Source organism: Diaphorina citri, unplaced genomic scaffold (assembly GCF_000475195.1).
Source record: "Diaphorina citri unplaced genomic scaffold, Diaci psyllid genome assembly version 1.1 scaffold3170, whole genome shotgun sequence".
Lineage (NCBI taxonomy): Eukaryota > Metazoa > Arthropoda > Insecta > Hemiptera > Psyllidae > Diaphorina > Diaphorina citri.
This window is the reverse complement of record NW_007380581.1, coordinates 1,972-26,505: the sequence shown is the minus strand read 5'-3', so window position 1 is coordinate 26,505 and position 24,534 is coordinate 1,972. Positions and strand designations below refer to the sequence as shown.

Sequence of the window (24,534 nt, the reverse complement as noted above, 5' to 3'; positions counted from 1 at the left end):
AATTTCCCGCCAACTTTACACGCAAAAAGGCCGACGATGGCCTACGAAGGCCCTGTTCATAACCACGGCCTAAAGGCCGACAATGGCCTAGCTCAGCCCAGTTAGCCCAGTACTTAAACACAGCCTAAATCATGGAGGTTTATATTCATACCTCCACCTAGTCCACCTCCATGGCTTAAATTTAAATCGTTTAATCGTCATACCTAATATATATTTCATTTTTATTTGAAACAAAATAATTATGGATATGGAAGTAGTAAAGGATCATGACGAAGAAGAGTATTTTGAAAGCTATACAGACTTGGAGGTAAGTGCTTCTCAAACTGTGTGCCACAAGGTTACCTTAGGTGTGCTGTATTGTATCTGGTGGGTCTTAGGAATGCAGAACAGAAGGGTTTATTCTTTTACACAAAGTAACTTTTATTTTTTAACATTTTAATAACACAAAACACACTGTACAAAATCAGATCATTTCAAAATGGCCAACTCCCTTACAACAGATCTAATGAAGAAGCCCAAACAGTTGTGACGTCACCATGGGCAGAAGCGCTTGCGCACAACGAACGAAGCGGGAGTCAGAATTATGACGTCATCGCCTACAACAGACGAAGAAGAGTATTTTGAAAGCTATACAGACTTGGAGGTAAGTGCTTCTCAAACTGTGTGCCACAAGGTTACCTTAGGTGTGCTGTGAGACTTTATTCCACAAGACAGCATCCTATTGAATGATGCTTATGTTATGTGGGTGTTCTATTGTAATTGTAACTTTTACGAGATCTTGTGGTAAATTTCCAGTTTCACTTAAATGCTCAAACTTGAATATAAATTTGTATGTATATGAGGAAAGATAAGTGCCTAGATATACTTGCTTTGTTTTTTCATTTTTTCTGCTCTTTTAGGTAGGTACCTCAAAGTGTTCCTTAAAGAAGCACATAAGTTCTATTCTTGTTGTTTCCTTTCAATTTACAGGTTCACAAGCTGATGCTAGATGATACTGTGAGAAATGAAGCATACAGGGCTGCAATTTGTGATAACCCAAACATATTTGCTGGCAAAACTGTTCTGGATGTGGGTACAGGAACAGGTAAAATAAATGTGAAAAAAAGGCCAAGTTCCTAGCCAAAAATGTCGGCCCTTAAAAGTGGTGAGATCAAAAAATTAAGGCCAAGTCTGCATTCCCAATTTTTCCTGTCTGCTGAAAATGCTGGATCTCAATTCCTTCAACCTTCTCTCAATTTCAACTTGGCAATGTTTTCCTTTTATTTTCATGTTAATAATAGATACCGTATTTAAGTATTATTGTTGTTGTTGGTGAAATATCTTTTTGATACCTAACTAAGCCTTTAGTAGTTTAGTCACTAAAAAAGCGGTCGAAATACTGCTAACTGTAAAAAATACAGGAAAATACCGCTAACCGTTGTTCCGATGTTCATAAAAATTACTAATTGGGGGGTTAGGTATAGGTAGGACGTAGGTATACACGTAATAAATTCTTATATAGAATACCTCTAACCGTTTGGTGAAAACCGCCAAAAAAAGGTTATTTCCGCCTGTGGGCGGAGCCAAGTGCATCTTTTGCCGAATTTCAGATTTTTCCCTTTACTTACTCATCAAGACCTACCATCCTGCCAAATTTCAAGTTTCTACGACATCGGGAAGTGCCTCAACATTTTGATGAGTGAGTGAGTGAGTGAGTCAGTCAGTCGTAAAATTAGCGATTTTCAAACCGTTTTTTCTACCCCTTCCGGTAAGGCTAGAACTTCGGAATTTCGCAGGTATAATAAGGAAGTATAGGTTAACATATGGTCCAAATTTCGTGAGATTACATTGAAAATTGACGAAGTTATGATAGGGGTAAAAATGCGTCGAAATGCTTCATGTAATATACACACTGGTGTGCTCAGGCCGGAACTTGGCCTGGCGCACTGCCGTGCGCCTAGATGGAGTGGAAATAGAAACCAATATAAACCAGTGAACTTATGAGTAACACTGGCCTGCAAAATGAAATGACCTGTGAGTTGCAAGCCAATTTTTAATCAATTTGGGGTTTTTGAGGTTGCTGAATCCAAATATGATAACTGTTTTTATGATAATCACTAGCTGAATTCCGTCGCTTTGCTCCGGAATCCCGCTAGTTCATCCCCAGGCATGGCCAAACTTGTGGAAAAGGCATGGCTGAACTTGTGGAAAATAATAAAAGTTCGCGCTGCGTGCTCCCTATCTGCATAGTTATCAAACTTACTTACCTTACCTTACCAATTGGCACTACAGCCCGGGGTGGGCCTTGGCCTCCTCAACAATTCGCCTCCACTCGCTTCGGTTCTTGACTTTCGTTCCATATCCTGTTGTCTTCATCACTTTTAAATCATGAACAACCTGGTCCATCCATCTCAGCCGTGGTCTTCCTTTCTTTCTTGTGGCATATATCTTCGTAGTCAATATCTTCTTGGGCATCCTGCCCTCCTCCATTCTTTGAACATGGCCAAACCATCTTAATCGTTGTGACTTTATGAACCTCACTATATCCTCTCCATGTAGTATTTCATTGATCTCCCTGTTGTTCCGGATTCGCCATTCTTCATCATTCACTTGAACTGCTCCATATATTCTTCTTATGATCTTTCTCTCAAATCTTCTGATTTTCTCCTGGTCTTCTTGTGTTAACGTCCAGCTTTCACTTCCATAGGTTATAATTGGTCGAATTAGGGTCTTATAGATTTTTAGCTTGGTCTTTCTTGTTATGAGTTTGTTCTTCAGGAGTCTTAGATTAGCGAAGTAGGCACGATTACCACTTTGGAGTCTTTCTTTGATTGCCGTGCTTGTTCTTCCGTCATTGCTCACAATTTCCCCAAGATATTTGAAGTTGGCTACTCCATTGAATGTTGTCGATTTTAGCGATCAAAAATAATTGATCATATCTCAGGATTGATTTCGCAAAATCCTTTTTTATTGCACACTAGACCATAAAAGGAATATTCCTACCAAATTTCAGCTTTCTAGGTGTTGTGGTTCTCGAGATAGAGCAATCAGTGTGTGAACTATGAAATGTGAATGGATCTTGTTCTTATAATATAAGATTTCTTAGGTGTATCAAAATTTTAGATAAAATCTTGACACACCAAAATATTTGTTTGATAAAATTTTGATAAGAATGAGAATATTGTTTATTTCTTGTAACTTAATCAATGTCTTTCTGATGTTCCTATCTTCCTATATAAGTACACACTAGTACTCTTCAGGAAATTCACCTAAGAAATGATTTCCAAAGTCTTTTTTTTTGGACTATAAACTCCCTTCACTGGGAGAAAGGCGGTATCATTTGTAGGTACATAATTATTAAGTAAATATTTTTTTGTATCTATTTTCAGGCAAGTCTGTATATTATTTATTTTATTTATCCTAAAATTAAATCATATTCACAGGGTTTCTTGCTATCTTGTGTGCTAAAGCAGGGGCAAGTAGAGTGTACGCCATTGAAGCAAGTGATATGGCTGAATTGGCTACAGTAACTGTCCACGAAAATGATGTAGCAGACAAAGTGCAGGTAAAACTCAACACAGAATGATTCAACCTTCTACAGTTCAATCAGAGGGAAAATTAGAAGTCCACTGCACTGATGAAATACCAAGCATTTGAGTATAAAATTTTCATGTAAATATGTACCAAATTATCTTTAGACTTTTGGCCGATAGTTGTTGAAATACAGGAATACTTTCGTTACACTGGCCTGCAATTTTTTTTTTTTTTTTCAATAATTTGTCCAGTTGGACTTCTTTATTATTACAATCTATTATTATTACAATCTAGACTAGACAAGACGAGATGAGACGAAACAAGACAAGACTAGATACCTACTTAAATCTAATGAGTAATGTACAATTGTACATGTGACCTGAATTACTAAGTTAAATTATTCTTTACTTACGTACAGAACATAACCAGACACAGCTGTCAGGTGGTTGCCAAACGTGGTACCACTCAGATAAGTTCATACGGTTTCACCCACGTTAGTTGTCTGAACAAATCATCAACTCTTAGAAGATGGGTTGCCTCAGGGTTAGGATGATCGTCTAGCCTTTTTTGATGAGCCGAGGCAAAACGTTTCATACATTCTTTAACAGATTCTACTCCAAGGTCATGGTGTAGATCATCATTCCTTCTGTACCAAGGTGCATCCACTAGACCACTATGCACCTCAGTACCTTATTCTGGAGGTATTCTAAATCTAAACTACCAGTCGAGAATAAGCTTCTGCTTTACAACCAGGTGCTGAAACCAGTATGGACTTATGGCATCCAACTATAGGGCTGTAGCAGTCCCTCAAATAGACTAATAATTGAGCGCCCTGCAAAATGAAACGACCTTCAAGTTAATCAATTCGGGGGGTTTTCAAGGTTGCTGAATCCAAAAGTTTTTTTTTACTCTAACGGTTCTGGTTCTTGTTTCAGGTTATTCAAAATAAAATTGAAAACGTGGAATTACCTGAAAAAGTTGACATCATTGTATCTGAATGGATGGGATTTTATTTGCTCCATGAGTCCATGATAGATAGTGTTATATTTGCTCGGGACAAGTTTCTCAAACCAGAAGGTGTCATGTATCCATACAAATGCATTCTACATTCAGCGCCAAGCTATTCACCTGAAATTTTTAAATTCTGGGAAAATATAGCAGGTAATATTTGATACATTACCAACCTCAGTGGTGCAGTTGTTTACCCGTTGGACTTTGGATCTGGAGGTTGGTGGTTTGAGTCTAAGTCAAGTCATAAAATTTATCTAGTCTAGTCTAGGTGTAATAATCGGGGAACGATATTTGTGACAAGCCTTTAAATATGCTTAACACATTTAAAAATTCCTTCCTTCCTTATATTTGATTCATTTGCTACATACGTAGGACCTGGATAAAACAACACCATGTTCACTCCAAAATCACCGCGGCCATCTTTGAGATGTGTTCAAATGTGATGGCTGTGGAAGAAAACATTGACACACCAGTCAACGTTGCCATTGAGGCAGCTGACAACTGGTGGGTTAAAGAATCACGTCTTCTGTAGAGTGAAGCTGTGGGCTGTGGTACACTGAGGCTGTGTTTATGTACTGGGCTGAGCTAGGCCATTCTCGGCCTTTCTTGGCGTGTGGAAAATGATGTGGTAACTTAACACTCCTTGCTCTATGCTCGTACTCTATGCTCTATCATCGATGTAGCTCTATGCTCTATGCTCGCCGCTCCACTGTGTTCTTAGCCTAAGGCTAAGAACACAGTGGAGAGTGGAGTGGCGAGCAATCGAGTATAGAGCTACATCGATGATAGAGCATAGAGTACGAGCATAGCAATGATTGAGGCTAGCCACAGTAAGGAGCGTGCAACGGTTGGCGGCATTTTACCGCTTTTTGGCGGTTTTCTGTGTAATTTAACAATATCTCGGGAACGGTATAAGCTAGAGACTTGAAATTTGGTATGTAGTTCACAAATGTGACAAGTATGCAACACAAAACGTTTGGTTGAGATGGTTGCTGCGCTTGGCGGTATTTTTACCGCTTTTGGACAGATTTCGACCGTTTTTTGGCGGTTTTCAGCTATAGCGACAAAACGGTTAGAGATATTGTAAAAGTTAGGGTAAAAGAACACTCAAATAAGCATCATTCAATAGGATAAGGAAAGTCGTGTGATGTTCACACCAGATTTTGTAAAAGTTAGGGTAAAAGAACACTCAAATAAGCATCATTCAATAGGATAAGGAAAGTCGTGTGATGTTCACACCAGATTTTTCTCATAGTATTCTCCTATCTCTCTTTGCTCTTCTATCCCCCTTCTAGAGTTCGTTTATAACAGTTATAATAGTTACTATTATAGTATTCTTCTATCTCTCTAAAATAGTGTACGTCTAAAAACGCAAGAGGGTAAAGTAGCGTGCCGTCAGTTGAGTGGTCTAAGATGGTGGCTCACTCTGTCCGACTATAAGAGGGAAGGAGCCTACCCCTCTTATAGCGATAATCCGACAGAGTGAGCTACCGTCTCAGACCACTCAGTCAAAGGCACGGAACACTCACTTTAGTTTCTAACTGGACAACTCAGTTAACGGCACAATATCTCTCTTTCTCTCTCTCGTCTTCTCTCTTCCTTTTGGAAATTTTGGACTACTACTACTTCTTCTTCCCCCTTTTCTTCTTCTCCTCCTTCTTCCCCCTTTTCTATAAAATGAATTTTAAAAATTGCCGCCGGGACAGCTATCTCACGTCGTCCGAGCTCATCCTAGCCCGTTACATAAACACACCGAGAGCCTTCATGAGCTTGTAAACTTGTAAAGATGGCGGGAAATTTGAAATTTTGAGACCTATATATCAAATTAAAGGTCTTTTTACCAGGATCACGAAAATGGTGGTGCAAATTTTTTCCAGAGAACCATAAAGCCAAAAAACCAAAAAAACTCAATATCCGTCCCAAGTCCCAAGTGGGCACAACACCACCTATAGATATCTAGTCACATTTTTACATTATTGCCAGCCTTCTAGTGTTAGCTTGATTCTACCAACGCGTCTGCCTTGTAAGCGCTAGGCCGTGGGTTTGATTCCTGCCCGGGCCGGATTTTATCCTGAACGGATAAGGTTCGTTCTCGGAACGGCTGGCTCTCTCCTATCCTGTCTTCTTTACCTCTTTGCTTTATTGACAATAAGACCTTAGCAGTTACAGTTCCCTCTATCAATGAACAGTGAACTCACAAAAGGGTCCTTGCCCTACTACATATTCTCTCTCTCTCTCTCTCTCTCTCTCTCTCTCTCTCTCTCTCGTCTTCTCTCTTCCTTTTGGAGTACAACTACTTCTTCTTCTTCCCCTTCTTCTTCTTCTTCTTCCCCCTTTTCTTCTTCCTCCTCCTCCTCTTCTTTTTCTTCTTCGTCTTCTTCTTCTTCTTTCTAGACTACTTCAATTTCTCTTCCTGAGTTATTAGAGTTGGAGACCAAATATATCATAATTTTATTACTCTAGTGTAACCCTAATGTTCTTCCAATATACAGGGTGTGTCAAGAAAATTTCAGATTTTTTATTTTGGTGTATTTTTCTTGCGGGAAACAGTGATCAGTGGTCAGTTTCCCAAAAGGAAAATGCACCTTTTCCTTGTAAGGGCGGTAAGCCTCGTAAGGAGATGCTTCATCTCAAGTTAGATCTCCTGATTTGGAGAAAGTCGGCCTTCACGAGAACGAAACTTATATGTTCAAGATGAAATCCGCCCCGGGCGGGAATCAAACCCGTGATCTAGCACTTAAAAAGGTAGACGTGCTTCTTTCGAAGTTAACTAGGCTGGTCAAGAGTAGTTCTTTTTCATAACTCACTCACTCTTTACAAAATTCTTTCTGAGTTTGATTTTTTTTTTTTCCAACAAAATACTCAAGTTTATTTTTTATTAACAGTTAATGAACAGCTATTACATAGTAGGGTAAAAAATTCAAAAGAACAACAATGGTGAAGAAAGAAAAACTACCTATGTAGGTAGTTGAAGGAAAAATAGAGAAAATATTCCTGAATTTGAAAAATATTCAAGTTAAAAATTCTGTCATTGGAAATTCTTCAAGTTCAAAATTCTGTCATTGAAAATTCTTCAAGTTCAAAATTCTGTCATTGAAAATTCTTCAAGTTCAAAATTCTGTCATTGAAAAATATTCAAGTTCAAAATTCTGTCGTTGAAAATTTTTCAAGTTCAAAATACTTCCGGCACCACCCTAAAAAGGTAGACGTGCTTCTTTCGAAGTTAACTAGGCTGGTCAAGAGTAGTTCTTTTTCATAACTCACTCACTCTTTACAAAATTCTTGATTTTTTCTTGAGTTTGATTTTTTTTTTCAACAAAATACTCAAGTTTATTTTTTATTAACAGTTAATGAACAGCCATTACATAGTAGGGTAAAAAATTCAAAAGAACAACAACAGTGAAGAAAGAAAGAACTATGTAGGTAGTTGAAGGAAGAATAGAGAAAATATTCCTGAATTTGAAAAATATTCAAGTTCAAAATTCTGTCGTTGAAAATTCTTCAAAAAAGTTCAAAATACTTCCGACACCACCCCGGTTCCTTGTAATACATATTTGAGAAGACATTACCAACACTTCACTAGCTCTCTATAAAAGCTCTAATGGAGATAAAGTTTGGGGCGAAAGTTATCTTTTGCATGCTACCTAACCCTCTCGCCGAACCCCCGGGAAAGTTTTTGTGGTGCTGAAACCTCTTCCACAATGTCGCAAGCTATGTTTAAGTCTATTATCGTCAAAGTATGTATGTTTCTATGTACCTACTATGTATGTTTATTGATGTAACTATGTTACAGTCAAAGTACATTAACCTGGAAAAAAAAGGAGAGGAAAGTGCTTGAAACACCTTTTTCCGCCACTTTGAGCACTAATTATGAGATTATCATGAAGTTCTAGTGAAAATTAGAGTTTTTTTTTCCTTTCGGGAAACGAATCGGAATGCGCGCCATCTTGGATTTCCTACGGTGCCGCAGAAATATGTATTGTGGAGTCTTGGAAAGTGTACCTATACCTACCCTGTAGGAACAATTTTGAGAAGCACCGGGAAAACGAGGACGAACCTTATCTGTTTAAGATAAATTGTCAAAAAAGGAAATTGCTTCTTTTTTTTTACATACCTAATCTCTTTCTTTGTTTTTGTTTTAAAAAATAAAGTTAATTATTATTTTAAAAAAAAAAAAAAAAAAAAGTTTGCCCCCGGGCGGCAATCGAACTGCCAGGTTTTCTTTAGTGATGGAGGTTTGGTGCTCCATTTGGCGACCCGGGTACTCATGGTAACCTCACCCAACCTGAGAGTCGGAAAAGACTTTGGGAAATATTTTTAGTCGTAAAACAACACCCCTACCATAACTCAAAGGTAATAAGGAGAGAGAGAGAGAGGGAGAGAGAGAGGGGAAGGGGAAATGAGGACATATTGAAAAAGTTTCTCTTTTGCCCCCTATAGATATTATTCTATTATTTAACCCCTATAAGGTCCTTGTGCCCCAGAGCAAGAGTAGGAAAAACAGACCAAATTCCAAACCTCCGATGGGATTGAAGATTGAACCCACCCGAGGGAAAAATGAAATAATAATAATAATAATAATATTATAGTATAAATTAAAAATCTATTAAGTAACAGAGGAATTAATTAATTTTAGGAGTGAAATCAGATCAAAAGAAGTTGTACTTGAGAGAGAGAGAGAGAGGGAGGGAGAAGAAAAAAGTGATAATTATTGAAATAAATAAAAAGAAGAAAAAAAGAAACGAGTGTTCTGGAATTAATTGACAAAGGAGGAGGAGAAGGAAGCAAAGGAGGAGGAGGAAGAGAAGAAGGGGGAAGAGGAGGAGGAAGAGAAGAAGGGGGAGGGGGAGAAGTAAGAGGAAGAAAAAGAAGCTCCTTCTAGACAGAGAAGGAGTGAAGGAAAAAAGTACGAAGGAGCTTCTTTTAAAAATCGATAGAAGAGGAGGGAGAAAAAAAAAATCGGGGAAAAAATTGAACTTTTAAAAAATCTTTCTTCCTCTCTTTTCCTCTTTCGCTCTCTCTCTCTCTCTCTCCCTCTCTCTATCTCTCTCTTCCTCTTTCTCTCTCTTGAACTCTCCTTCCAATGCCATTTCTTTCTATTTTCCATTTTCTCCCTCCCTCCCTCATCTTTCTCTCTCTAACTTTCCTTCTCTTTCGAATTTTCAATTTCTTTCTCTCTCGCTCTCGATCCTCCTCCCTCCCTCTCTCTCTCTCTCTCTCTCTCTCTCACTTTTTTTATTCGAACCCTTTCGAAAGCCCTCGAGATGAGAAAATGATCTCCTCTTAATAATGTAGATATACGCCGAGAGCTAACAGCATTTATTTTACCTTTAGTAGGGGAAAGGAGCCTATTTGGTACCTTTCAGTTTTTCTGGAATCTAATAAATTCTAGTAGTCCTCTAATAGACCCAGGCGTTAGGCCCTTTAATTTACCTTTCTTAGGGGGGAGAGGATATAGAGTTTTTTTTTTTTTTTTTTAAAGGCTTTATTTATAGTGGCAGGGTTCTCCCAAAGGAGCTCTTCCATCCAACCACTAGTTCAATATAAGAATTCCGGAACTCGATTGGGCTGCCGGCACCCCAGTTTTTTCTAATTGCACGCCATGTCCTCTTGAGAAAATAGTCTTTTTTTAGGAGTTTATTTTAACTGGCAGGGTTCTCACTCACGTGAGCTCTTCCACCCAACCAATGATTATCGTCCCGAAATCGAAGAGAGAAGGAAGACAGGATAGGAGAAAGCCAGCCGTTCCGAGAACGAACATTATCCCATCAGGATAAAGTCCGCCCCGGGCGGGAATCGAACCCGCGGCCTAGCGCTTACAAGGCAGACGCACTACCAACTAAGCTAAGTAGGCTGGCTCGTGAATATTTTATGAAGCAAACTTGATCGCCAAGCGGAATGGTTTGATTTTTATGTGTAGGTATTATTATTTTATTCGTCCATCTTTTGTGTTTTCCTCCCTGTAAAGTTTTGATGAACCAAGCGGAATGGTTTGATTTTTATGTGTAGGTATTATTATTTTATTCGTCCATCTTTTGTGTTTTCCTCCCTGTAAAGTTTTGATGAAGATTTCAGCTCGAGCAAATTGTTTACTTACAGTTCGAGTTGATGCCATCGGGAAACTATTTATGCATGCAGCAAGAAACTATTCGAATCAGAAGATACTACATATGTAGTATCCTGAAGTTCAATTTGATAGAAGAAGAGGGAGGAAGAAGAAAAAAAAATCGACAAATAAGAGGAAAGTTGTAAAGAAGAAGAAAAAGAAGAAATAGAACTTCTAATAAAATTGGAAGGGGAGGAGGAGAAGAAGGAGGAAGATGAAATAGAAGAAGAAGAAAATGAAGAAGAAGAAGAAGTGAAGCAGAAGAAGAACAAGGAGGAGGAGGAGGAGGAAGTTCTTATAAAGTTGAAGGAATAGGAGGAGAATTAGAAGAAGATGATGAAGGAGAAGAATATGAAATAGAAGAATGACGACAAGAAGATAATGAAATAGGGAAAGAATAAGATGAAAAAAAGAGAATCAGAAGAAACTATCCAGAAGTTCAATTTGATCTGAAAAAAGAAGGGAGGAAGAAGAAAAGAGAGAAGGATAAGAAAAAAGGAGAAATTCTAATAAAACCAGAGGAGGAGGAGGAAGATAAAATATGTAGAAGAAGAAGAAGAAGCACTCTACTGTAGTGTACAGTAGTTTACAGTACTGTAGTTTACAGTAGAGTAGAAGAAAAAGAAGTCAAAAGTAGGTAAAGGAAAAATAGGGGGAAGAAGAAAAAGAAACAGAGGAATCAAGAAAGAGGAAGAGGGAGCAAATTGTTTACTTACAGTTGAGTTGATGCCATCGGGAAACTATTTATGCATGCAGCAAGAAACTATTCGAATCAGAAGATACTATATATGTAGTATCCTGAAGTTCAATTTGATAGAAGAAGAGGGAGGAAGAAGAAAAAAAAATTGACAAATAAGAGGAAAGTTGTGAATAAGAAGAAGAAAAAATAGAAGGAACTTCTAATAAAATTCGAGGGATAGGAGGAAAAGAAGGAGGAAGATGAAATAGAAAAAGAAGAAGGAGAAAATGAAGAAGAAGAAGAAGAAGAAGTAGTGAAGCAGAAGAAGAACGAGGAGGAGGAGGAGGAAGAAGAAGTTCTTATAAAGTTGGAGGAAGAGGAGGAGAATTAGAAGAACATGATGAAGGAGAAGAAGATGAAATAGAAGAATGACGACAAGAAGATAATGAAATAGGGAAAGAATAAGATGAAAAAAAGAGAATCAGAAGAAACTATCCAGAAGTTCAAAGAAGGGAGGAAGAAGAAAAGAGAGAAGGAGAAGAAAAAAAGGAGAAATTCTAATAAAACCAAAGGAGGAGGAGGAGGAAGATAAAATATGTAGAAGAAGAAGAAGCACTCTACTGTAGTTTACAGTAGAGTAGAAGAAAAAGAAGTCAAAAGTAGGTAAAGGAAAAATAGGGGGAAGAAGAAAAAGAAATAGAGGAATCAAGAAAGAGGAAGAGAAGGAGATAAAAGAAATTTAGAAATAAGATTAGGAGGAGGAGGAGAAGGAAGAAGAAGAAAAAAAAAGAAAGGAAGAAGAAGAATTATTAATTAGATTCATATTAGACACCCAAATTAGATAATGGCTTACCTTATTTTCTATTTGACTAGATAATGGCTTACCTTATTTTCTATTTGACAACTAAGAACCCTAGTCAAATAGAAAATAAGGTAAGAAGAAGAAAAAAAAGAAAGGAAGAAGGAGGAGAAAGAAGAAGAAGAAAAAGAAAAAAAAGAAGAAGAAGCCAAAATTGAAGAAAGTTACAAAAAGCGTTCAATCAGAAATGCATTTTATTTTATGAGGAGATAAAAGAAATTTAGAAATAAGATTAGGAGGAGGAGGAGAAGGAAGAAGAAGAAAAAAAAAGAAAGGAAGAAGAAGAAAAAAAAAGAAAGGAAGAAGAAGAAGGAGGAGAAGGAAGAAGAAGAAAAAGAAAAGAAGAAGAAGAAGCCAAAGTTGAAGAAAGTTACAAAGAGCATTCAATCAGAAATGCATTTTATTCAGAGGAGAAATAAAGAAGCGTGTCCTCATTTTTGCCAAGCGTCCCCAATTAAACCCCCTTCCCCCTACAAAAAGTTAAAAGTTTCCATCACTAGTGATGGAGATTGTAATTTCATTAGATTTTTTTTTTCTTTTTTTTAACTAGATATTGAAAGATAAAAAAAAGAAACTGGATGAAAGATAAAAATAATAATAAGGAAATTGAAGAGAAAAAAAGGAAATTATTAAAAGTAGTTTTTATGATTGATTCCGTGACTGGCTGTTGCGGGGCCCACTCAGCCTCGTGAGGAAAATGAGTAGCTATGACATGTAAATGCCATAGCGACCGGTGCCAGCATGGTAGATAAATATTGGAACATGGAAACTTGGAGGAGTATATAACAGTGTCCAACAATAGAACCAGAGCTAATTGAAACTTAAAAACGTGAAAAATGATCGACTACTGGTACAGTCACCCTAAATGCGCATAGCGACCGGTGCCAGCATGGTAGGTAACTATTGGAACATGGAAACTTGGAGGAGGAGTAGTAATAGAAGAAAGAAGTAGGGGAGAGAAGGGCAAAGTGAAACACGGGGGTTTCATCATGTCAGGACGTTAGACAAGTAGGGAAAGAAAAGAAAATTACACCAAAATAATAATAACCTGCAATGGAGAACTGCGAGACATCAAGTTTACAATCAGAAGTGGAGCACCTCCGAACGACTATCCCATTTCTGAGGAGGTAAAATAATACGTAGGTAGCTAAAATGAAGGAATAAGTAAAGGAAGTTTTATGCAATTAGTATTGGTGCTTTATTCAGACTGTCGAAATAGGACATGTAGTCCCTTTATTCCAACAGTTTAATGTATAACATTTATATATGTTATGATATCCACAAAAAAAAAAAATAAAATTCTGAGGAGGCTCTGAGCTTCACGGCAAATCAGTAAAGTCATGCTTAATAACTTAATAAGTAAAGATTTACAGAATACTAAACTTTTCCTAGATTTACTAAAGTTCTTTGCTCTTTTCTGCCACACAAATTTAGGCCCATAGAAAATTCAGCAATTGAAGAAAACAAAATAAGGAAAGTAACAAAGCTAGTAAGTGTACTAACAAAATTGTATGAATTGAATAAAAATAAAAAGCTTTGTAAATAGAGAGAGAGAGAGAGAGAGAGAGAGAGAGAGAAAGAGAGAGAGAGGCAATAATAAGTGACCTAAATTTTCATGTCTTTCTCTCTCTCTCTCCCTCTCTTCCTTTCTTCTCTTTCTTTATTTTATACTTGTCTTTTTTCATGTTTTTTACATTTTTTTTGTAGCAAATAATAATAAGATCTAGTAACAATAAAAAGTGACAATATAGCGCCATTAAAACAGTGTTGCCAACGGTTGTCATGTCAGCTGACACGTTTAATATACGTCTCTCTCTCCCTCTCCCTCTCTCTCTCTCTCTCTCTCTCTCTCTCTCTCTCTCTCTCTCTCTCTCTCATTTCTTAAGCAAGGTCTCTTTGTTACTTATTTTAATATTTCCCTTCTTAAAAAAAAAACTGTCCTTTGCTTTCTAGTTGGCTTTTTAGATCGGAAGAGCGTCGTGGAGGAGAGAACAAATGTTGATATTGAAAATATATTCCAAAGTTCCATTGTTTTTTTTTTTTTTTTTTTTTGCAAAAATACACGTGGTACTTATTAGTTGTCTTTTTTTTCAATGTCAATTTCAGATGTCTCCACTTCTGTACAACATGAGTATTGTTTGATGTTTAGATGCAGGTATCATAGTTATTTACTTACGAGAGAGAGAGATGATAGGTAATATTGATAGGGAGAAAGAGAGGAAAAATATCGCAGTAAAGAAAGTCAGTGAGAGAGAGAAAAAAATAGAAAATGGAGAGAGAGAGAGAGAGAGAGAGAGAGAGAGAGAGAGAGAGAGAACATTTATATCAATTTTTTTCCGTTTGAATGATTTTTTATTTTATTTTTTAACCAGACATTTTGCAATAATAGTAACAATATTAATATGTATTGTAAATATCTATTATAGCAGACTAAGCAAATAGAAAATGTAACCTGATTAGTTATGCAAATTGAAGGGAATAAAATAAAATAGGTCGAACTGGGGTAACTTTGAAATTGGGGTAATTTGGACTACCTACATATTTGATAAAATTGTGTGATCGTTTTCATATTTATTATTGGTCCGCTTTCTTTCAGTTCTTGACTTGGACTCCATTCACCAACCTCAAAGATCCAAAGTCCAGTAAGCCTAGAACGCTAACCACTGGACCACTGAACCAACCTCAGTGGTGTAGTGGTTATCGCGTTGGACTTTGGATCTGGAGATTGGTGGTTCGAGACCAAGTCAAGTCATAAAATTTATCCAGGTGTAATAGTTGGGGAACGATATTTGTGACAAGTATTTTTTTAAATGTGCCTCAACACTAAGTGTAAAATGGAATAAGTGCATCAGCCAGTTATCAGGGTGGATAAAAACTAAGGTCCAAATAGCGATTATACGGGCAGTGTCCCTGAGGCTGCGAGGGACCCGGTACAAGGCCAGAAGTTTGAACTTGGAAGATGGAGCAGGGGTTCCCTAGTGTGATGTTTTCTGGAGATGTTTCTTTTTTTATGCACAAATGTTTTATCAATAAAGTCTACTTATATATACCCACACTAAAAAAAAAAATAATAAATGTGCTTAACACAATTAAAAATTCCCTCCTTCAAAAATTCCTTCACAATTGAGGATCCTATGTATTTTAAAATTCCACCCTTGCCGTATCTACATACATACAATTTTGAAGTTGCTGCCCTAAAGTTTTATCGCCGTTCCAAAGTTACTCCACTCCAATGCAAAACTGTAGAAACAATATCCTATCTCACCTCGTCCGAGCTCATCTCAGCCCTGTTCATAAACACACCCTGATGGTTCTAGGCTTCTAGGGATGTTTCGATTATATCGATATATTTTTTCAACAATACATCAAAGCCATTTATCGATCGATTTTTGGCGGTTATTAAAAAAAAAAAAAATGTCAAATTTGAAAATTTGAATGTTGACCAGTGTTGTGTGATCGTAAAATGAATATGAAGATAAAAGGCAAAAATCTATCAAACAGTTATAAGGCCTGGCATGATCTATGGATCCTATGGCTCAGAAGGCCAGTGAAAAAAGTTCAGGAAACAAGGCTAGAAGTTGTAGAGATGGAGCTGTAGAGTAACAAGAATGGACAGGACAAGAAACGAGATAATCAGGCAAAATCAAAGTGACAGATATTATATTTCTCCGTCACTCCGAACAGATTGATCTGACGCCACGCCACGCCATCTACGCGTCAGGTCTAAATCAAAAGATTGGATTTGGACCTGACGCGTAGATGGCGTGGTAAAGCGTCAGGTACCCTAGAGTGCCCTAGACAGTATAATCCTACGCATTATTGCGTCACGTCAGATCAATCTGTTCGTGTTCGTCCGAATACATTGTTTAGATTTTGTCTTCACACGTGGTCCCATGGCATCCCACGTCACGTAAGCGTAATGTGTTTTCAGCTGAAAACAGATAACGCTGACGTGACATGGGACCACGTGTGAAGACAAAATCTAAACAATGTATTCAGACTATCATAAACAGATTGATCTGACGTGACGCAATAATGCGTGGCTTATACTGTGTAGGGCTCAGAATGATAATAAACATAGAAGGAATTTTTGGGTCTTTTTACATATCAAGGTCGAAGGACAGTTCACGAACAGCTGTACCAAATCAGCTGATATTTAACAGCAGTGAATTACAGATTTGAAAAGGGTCTTTCGTTTTAGTCCTAAACCTTCCTTCTATGTTTATTATTATTCTGAGGTATAGGGTATCTGACGCTTTACCTCACCATCTACGCGTCAGGTCCATTGAGCTATAAACAGACTACACTGACGTGACGTGGGACGACGAGGGCTGACGTGGGACCACGTGTGAAGACAAAATCTAAGCAATATATTCGTACGATCATAAACAGATTGATCTGACGTGACGCAATAATGCGTGGGATTAGGTATACTGTCTAGGGCAAGGTTTACCAACTAGCGGCCCGCGGGCCACATGTGGCTCGCCAAAGCTTTTTGGAATTTGTACCAACATACCTAAATGTAAAAAAAAAGGTTTAGTACTTAGGCAAACATCTTGGAATTTTAAAATTCAAATAAAAAATCCCTCATGTTGAAAATTTTCCCAGCGCCAGGGATTTCTAATCTCATTTTTGTGTGATCTGTGACATTTGCAACTCGTTTTCCCTCCACTACTTTCGAACCTCCGTGATTTCATTCCGGGTCGAAAATTTTGCCATGTGCATTTATCTCCTTGGCTAGTCAATACTAGGTTGTTCTTGAGACCCACTCAGGGTCCCTTAAACAACAAGTCATGAAAATAGAAACAGTTTGCATGTGAAAAAAGGTCTGAATCCGCTGGGCATTGAACCCGGCTCTGCTGCGTGCAAGACCAGTGTAGGAAACTGACCCCCTTTAGTGTTCAGCTACAATTAGGAGAGTACTTTTTGAAAAATTTCGCCTGCGGCACTCAAATTTCGATCGGACTGCATTTCTGAAAAGTTAGGGGGGGGGTGCTCCCCTATGTAGGTACATATCTGGCCCGGGAAGTACCTCTGTTCCCAATGTAGAATGTGGCCCACATACACATGGAAGTTGGAAACCCCTGGTCTAGGGTATCTGACGCGTAGATGGCGTGGCGTCAGATCAATCTGTTCGTGTTCGTTCGAATCCGTTGTTTGGATTTTTTTTTTTTCACACGTGGTTGACGTGGTCCCACGTCATCCCACGTATAGCTCCATGGACCTGTATATGGCGTGGCGTCAGATCAATCTTCGTTTTCGTCCGAACACAGTTTAGATCTTTTCTTCACATGTGGTCCCATGCCATCCCACGTCACGTAAGCGTAGTGCGTTTTCAGCTTTAGACTCTGCTGGTTCGATTCCTGTCCGGGGCTGATTTTATCTTGGACAGATAGGGTTCATTCTCGGAACGGCTGGCTTTCTCATATCCCGTCCTTCTTCACTTTCGAGTTCAAGACGATAAGACCTTAGCAGTTACAGTTCCCTCTATTAATTTCTCATCAGCACATTACATATGATGTTTCAGGTGTTAAAATGAATACTATTGGACAGTTATATCGTACGAAGTACACAGGCAAACCAGAAATTATGCAGATACACCCAAACAACATTTTAAGTAAACCACTTGAAGTCTTTGAGTTCAACACCAAGGATATTCAGCAGGAAAGTATCAGGAAAATAACGAAAAACGTACAAAGTGAATGTCATAAGAATGGCGTAGTAAATGGAATAGCACTTTGGTTTGATGTTTACTTCCATGCAGGGGATAAGCCAGATATAGTTCTGACCACAGCACCTGTAATGTCACCACTTCAACTCACTCACTGGAAGCAAACGGTCATTATCCTTCCATTCGAAAAAACTGTAGAAAAATCTGAGAAATTCCATTATAATCTTGATATTAGCAAAAGTGCAAAAAATCCTCGACATTATAACATTGAGTTAAATATTCTTGATCCTGATGAACAGTCTGCAATGTCCACAAGTGAAGATAAGAGTAGAGAAGAGTTTCATGTCCATCATAATGATGATAGTGAATATGATGAGTACAATTCAGGGAGTGATGATAATAACTGAGCAATTCAAAACAAAATTCAATAAAATCACGAGTCATGTAAATCCTCAAGGCATGGCCATTCATGTTACTCATCCATTCAGTGGTTTTGCTCGGCGTAGCTTAACAAAAACGAACCGGAAAATGGCCTATAACCTTCAAGGGAGTGCAAGCAACAAGTTCACAAAGTTTCATAGCAATCGGATGAGCGGTTTGGCCAGGCATAAAGTTCGAACAACACACACAAACAAATATTCACTTTTATATATTAGAAGATAATCGAATATAGAGTTGAGTTGTATTCGATTATTTGAAATCAAATTCAGTAAAACATGCAGTTGCAGAACCAATGAGATTCCGCTTTGGACGTAAACACAGCAAAATCACACAATCTCATTGGGTCAGCCATGTTTGACTGGCTTTTATTTTATTTCACATAATCCAATACAAAACTTTGTATTCGATTATGTGGAATACAAAGTTGTATTCGATTATGTGGAATACAAAGTTGTATTCGATTATGTGAAATAAAAGTCAGTCGAAAATATCAAAATGGCAGAGATTATTTCATCTTCAACACCCTGGCAGTTAAACTCGATCATGTTTACCCACAGTGTTTTCACTCGCTTAAAATGCCTCATCTAGTTTTAACCCTTAATTCCTGTTGTATCCCTCACACAATAGAGCAGTTGCGCTTACTTGGGTGAGGTTTCTAAGACAAAGAGCAGAAAAACGAGAAACTAGGAAATTTTTCTTTTTCTTCTACGACTTAATTCTAGATCCAGGGATAAATTGATTTAAAAAATACCGATATCGATAAACCTTGAACTTTGACGTCACGGCCGGCATGGTATACGCTCCCGTACGCGATGACGTCATAATTCACGACTCTCGCTTCGTTTGTTTATGCGCGTGCGTTTCTGCGCATTTTGACGTGAAATCTGACGTCACCAAACTCTTTGAGAACGGCAGTTAAAAATTGAATTTTCGACCGACCTTCTAAAGTTACTTTTTCGGAGTTTTGACTTCATATTTGAATTTTTCACAACTTTTTAACGGTAAGACATAAAAGTTGCATAAGCCTGGTCATTCATCCGCAACTTATGAAATTAGCATGATGAAAATTCTCAACAAAACGGATTTTAAAGTAAATAGTAAATTACCAAACTAATAAAAACTACAAATAATAACTAAATAATGACACAATAATAAATTTAGTAATGAAAAAATCACATTATGAAAATATTTTTAACATTTTGAGGTTAAGTTGCAACAACCTCGCAAGTAAATTCAATTTTTTTTTATCGGAAAAACTCAAAAAACTTCTTTGGCAAATGTTAAACGCCACCGAAACCTCTTTGGAAGCGCACGCTTGCGCATGCAACGCTCCTTGCATGCAACTTTTATCCAGTGACCACGTTATCAGCTGTTCCATTAGTGAAGTTTAGTGATGTTCGATCTTGAGTTCTTGAGTAAGGCTAAGAACACAGTGGAGCGGCGAGCATAGAGCATAGAGCAACGAGCATCAATGAACGAGCAAAGCGATGAAATCAAACACAGTGGAGTGGCGAGCAATCGAGTATAGAGCTACATCGATGATAGAGCATAGAGTACGAGCATAGCAATGATTGAGGCTAGCCACAGTAAGGAGCAGAACATGTATTTTACCTGCACTAAAGTTTGGTTTGGACCCTCAGCTAGGTAATTAATTGAAATTGTCATCATTGTTTTGATTAGTGTCAAATTACCAAAATTAAATTTTCAAGGTGGTCGGAATTTCATTTGGCTCAGTGTATATATGTAAAATTGATAATTCAAATTGTTATCACTTACTTGTTGTGTTCATTTCCACGGCTACTTCATCCTATTTCTTGTCCAGAATGTACCTATTCAGTTGTTCTGCATCTTTCTGATCCCACAAAGGTCTCCTCGGAAAAACAGAACTTATTAAGTTGTCCACATTCATTTTTACTTACAATAATAAAAATTGAATCAAAACAGTAAAGAACAGAATGAACAGCACAAGAAAATTATCAGAAAATAAGGATTTACATCGCGATGCGAGCGGAGAAATCAAACATGTTTAAAATCGACGCTTTGCTCGATGCTCTCCGCTTCCGCTATGCGCGCTGCTCGTACTGTGTGTGCTACCTAACTACTAACTACCTATTTAAATCAACGTGTTTGATTTCATCGCTTTGCTCGTTCATCGTTGCTCTATGCTCGCCGCTCCTCCGCTCCACTGTGTTCTTACACTAAAAGATCGATCTTTTGAATCGATTCGAAAGGCTAAAAATCGATCCATCAGATCGATCTCACCTAAAGAATCGATCTCAAGAAAATCGATCTTTGATCTTTCACGCACTTGTGTTTTGTGACTTTGGTGAAAACTCAAAAATATGAAAAAGACACAACAGACAAAATCAAATATTGATTGATTCAATTAGCTTGCGAAAACGAAATGCGAGTTTTGAATATTCGCGCGCTCACAATGCTCATATTAAAAAATCTGGTGTGAACATCACACGACTTTCCTTATCCTATTGAATGATGCTTATTTGAGTGTTCTTTTACCCTAACTTTTACAATATCTCTAACCGTTTTGTCGCTATAGCTAAAAACCGCCAAAAAACGGTCGAAATCTGTCCAAAAGCGGTAAAAATACCGCCAAGCGCAGCAACCATCTCAAACAAACGTTTTGTGTTGCATCCTTGTCACATTTATGAACTACATACCAAATTTCAAGTCTCTAGCTCATACCGTTCCCGAGATAAGTATAGGTACATAGATAGACAGGTATAATCACAGTATTGTCGAATTTTATAGTCCGTTCTAGAAATGAATTAATGACGTAGGATAATGACGTAGGATTGTCTGGAATTTAGGAGAAATTCTCTAGCACATTCCAGGCGCTTCCTCACTCTCTCGGGGAGCTCTAAATTGAGAGTAGGTACCCACCTGTCAGTTAGTCTTGTGTTGGATTTGTGCGAGCGATAAACCCGTGTAGTAAGCGATCTAGTAAGCGATATAGTAAGCGATTAGTACAGTGATAGTCAGTGAGTTTTCCAGTGCGATATCTAAGTGTTTAGTACCGCGATAAGTGACATTAAAGTACCTAAGTGAAAGTTAGTGTCAACCGTGATAGAAAAGCGATTGTACTTTGTGATAAGAGATTGTACCTTGTAATAGCGATTATACCTAGTGACTGTGTACTCTTGTTGTGAAATAAATAAACTTGTTGTACTCTAGATTAAGTAAACGAATTCGCGAGTGTTTCTACTAGCCCTAATCTTTTACGAACCCGATCACGCCCACGTATACGTAACAATATAATATTGAACATTGGGAAAGGAGGGAAAAACATGGGGCTAATCTATGCGCTTTGCTCCTTACTGTGGCTAGCCTCAATCCTTGGCGATATAGTAAGCGATTAGTACAGTGATAGTCAGTGAGTTTTCCAGTGCGATATCTAAGTGTTAGTACCGCGATAAGTGACATTAAAGTACCTAAGTGAAAGTCAGTGATAACCGTGATAGATAAGCGATCGTATTTGTGATAAGAGATTGTACCTTGTAATAGCGATTATACCTAGTGACTGTGTACTCTTGTTGTGAAATAAATAAACTTATTGTACTCTGACGTTTTGTGTTGCATCCTTGTCACATTTGTGAACTACATACCAAGTTTCAAGTCTCTAGCTTATACCGTTCCCGAGATAATGTTAAATTCCACCGAAAACCGCCAAAAAGCGGTAAAATGCCACCAACCGTTGCACCGGTCTTAACCAAAAGTTTCGTGTCGCATCCTTGTCACATTTGTCATCTGCATGCCAAATTTCAAGTCTCTAGCTCTTACCGTTCTCGAGATATTTTGTTTACAGACAGACAGACACTTCACAGCTACATACCAAATTTCAAGTCTCTAGCTTTTACCGTTCTCAAGATATTTTGTTTACAGACAGACAGACAGACACACACACGGACCAATGGCTGAAACTTTGGATTTAGGCTCTAGGTACCTCAAAACGTGTTTTGGCACTAAAATTTGACCATCGAAAATTTGACCCGATTACATTACTTTCCTTCCTATAGGATAAGGAAAGTAAAAAGACGAGAAACTCCCGCTTTGACCCGATTACATTACTTTCCTTCCTATAGGATAAGGAAAGTAAAAATGAATTGAGATTGTACAAGTTGCGGAAAAAAAATCAAAATTTCGAATTTCCTGCCAACTTTACACGCTTAAAGACCGACAATGGCCTAGCTCAGCCCAGTACATAAACACACCCCCAGGGAGGGTTTGGGTCTTTTTACTCTTTTTACATATCAAGGTCGAAGGACAGTTCACGAACAGCTGACTAACCAAATTTGTTTAGTCACCTGACTTTACTCTTCTCTCATTGGTGGAAAATTATTGAAATCTTTGTTTACATTTTGCAGTCCCGGTCTGTATTTTCAATTTCCCCCGATTTCTGAATGGTTTTATGAATTTTTAAAGTCAATAATGGATAAATAAGATAAGATAACCCATCGAATTTACTTAGAAGTTGTTAAAAGTAAAAAGTTTCATAAAAAAGCAGAAATAATGTTTCAAAATGTCTGTAAAAATCATCCTACCCAGGAAATTATTCATGGTCCGGCACTGGTACCAAATCAGCTGATATATAACCTTCGATTTGAAAAGTGTCTTTTGGTCTTAAACCCTCCCTCCTCCCTGGCATTTTATTCAGGCCGTGGTTATGAACAGGGCCATCGTAGGACATCGTCGGACTTTTTGCGTGTAAAGTTGGCGGGAAATTCGAATTTTTGATTTTTTTTTCCGCAACTTGTACAATATCTGAATTCATTTTTTACTTTTTATCTTTAGTTTGCACGTTTATATTATACTTTTCATTTATATTAGCTATTAAAAACAAGCAAATTACAAAGCAAACAAAAATAAATATAAAATGAATTTTAAAAATTGCCGCCGGGACAGCTATCTCACGTCGTCCGAGCTCATCTCAGCCCTGTTCATAAACACACCCTCAAGGAGCTCAAGTAGATTTTATTTAACATGTAACCGCTAACCTCAGCGCGGTTCATTCAAGGTCACTACCTCCCCTCACATGGAAGTGTGTTTATGACGTGAGGGGCGTTAACCACTTTAGAGGTCTGTTTTTCATTCCGACGTGGGTGCGATGCGAACCCGACGCGTGTTTTTCATTCCACTTCCCCTACTTTAGCGTCAACGCTTAAATTTTCAAGGTGGTCGGAATTTCATTTGGCTCAGTGTATATATGTAAAATTGATAATTCAAATTGTTATCACTTACTTGTTGTGTTCATTTCCACGGCTACTTCATCCTATTTCTTGTCCAGAATGTACCTATTCAGTTGTTCTGCATCTTTCTGATCCCACAAAGGTCTCCTCGGAAAAACAGAACTTATTAAGTTGTCCACATTCATTTTTACTTACAATAATAAAAATTGAATCAAAACAGTAAAGAACAGAATGAACAGCACAAGAAAATTATCAGAAAATAAGGATTTACATCGCGATGCGAGCGGAGAAATCAAACATGTTTAAAATCGACGCTTTGCTCGATGCTCTCCGCTTCCGCTATGCGCGCTGCTCGTACTGTGTGTGCTACCTAACTACTAACTACCTATTTAAATCAACGTGTTTGATTTCATCGCTTTGCTCGTTCATCGTTGCTCTATGCTCGCCGCTCCTCCGCTCCACTGTGTTCTTACACTAAAAGATCGATCTTTTGAATCGATTCGAAAGGCTAAAAATCGATCCATCAGATCGATCTCACCTAAAGAATCGATCTCAAGAAAATCGATCTTTGATCTTTCACGCACTTGTGTTTTGTGACTTTGGTGAAAACTCAAAAATATGAAAAAGACACAACAGACAAAATCAAATATTGATTGATTCAATTAGCTTGCGAAAACGAAATGCGAGTTTTGAATATTCGCGCGCTCACAATGCTCATATTAAAAAATCTGGTGTGTCCGCCAACAGCAAAAATTATTTAAATATGCGAACAGCTGAATTTTTATCAAGAGCTTCCCATATTCTCTACCAGACAGCGCCAGTGCTGCCAATCTTTGATATCAGCTGATTATCCCCACTACGAGATTTTTACCCCCACTCTCGAATTTTCGGTTCTTGGGTTAAATGTTAAATAAAATACAACAATATGTTATTCTTACTCTGAGCCTTCGACCTTGATATAAACCTTCCTTCCATGTTTATTATTATGATCTGAGGGGTAATCCATAGATACAGAACAAGGGATAATCAGCTGATTAAAAAAATCAGCTA

The 24,534-nt window shown here is 37.8% G+C and overlaps 1 protein-coding gene and 1 long non-coding RNA gene across 4 annotated transcripts; both read left to right on the top strand.

Annotated features, from left to right (window-relative positions):
- On the top strand, positions 1-18,835 carry LOC103520064 (protein arginine N-methyltransferase 6). Of its 3 annotated transcripts, none has more exons than XM_008485157.3 (5): positions 1-307; positions 970-1,084; positions 3,423-3,544; positions 4,449-4,674; positions 17,696-18,835. In XM_008485157.3, the coding sequence occupies exons 1-5, from the start codon at positions 242-244 to the stop codon at positions 18,244-18,246; spliced, it is 1,080 nt and encodes a 359-aa protein (XP_008483379.1). In that variant the 5' UTR covers positions 1-241; the 3' UTR covers positions 18,247-18,835. The 3 variants fall into 3 exon arrangements, with proteins under 3 accessions (XP_008483379.1, XP_017303883.1, XP_008483380.1); XM_017448394.2 differs by lacking the exon at positions 1-307 and adding an exon at positions 611-643; XM_008485158.3 differs by lacking the exon at positions 1-307 and adding an exon at positions 668-783.
- Positions 18,836-19,787: 952 nt separating this feature from the next.
- On the top strand, positions 19,788-23,944 carry LOC113471866. Its single transcript, XR_003394404.1, has 2 exons — positions 19,788-19,989; positions 23,470-23,944. It is a non-coding gene; the product is annotated as an uncharacterized LOC113471866 (long non-coding RNA).
- Positions 23,945-24,534: the final 590 nt, after the last annotated feature.

Excerpts from the sequence above, each read along its gene's own strand:
- LOC103520064 (XM_008485157.3), top strand. The coding sequence starts at position 242 with ATGGATATGGAAGTAGTAAAGGATCATGACGAAGAAGAGTATTTTGAA. Across the intron at positions 1,085-3,422 it reads GGATGTGGGTACAGGAACAG|GGTTTCTTGCTATCTTGTGT; the intron begins GTAAAATAAATG and ends TCATATTCACAG. Across the intron at positions 4,675-17,695 it reads ATTCTGGGAAAATATAGCAG|GTGTTAAAATGAATACTATT; the intron begins GTAATATTTGAT and ends ATGATGTTTCAG.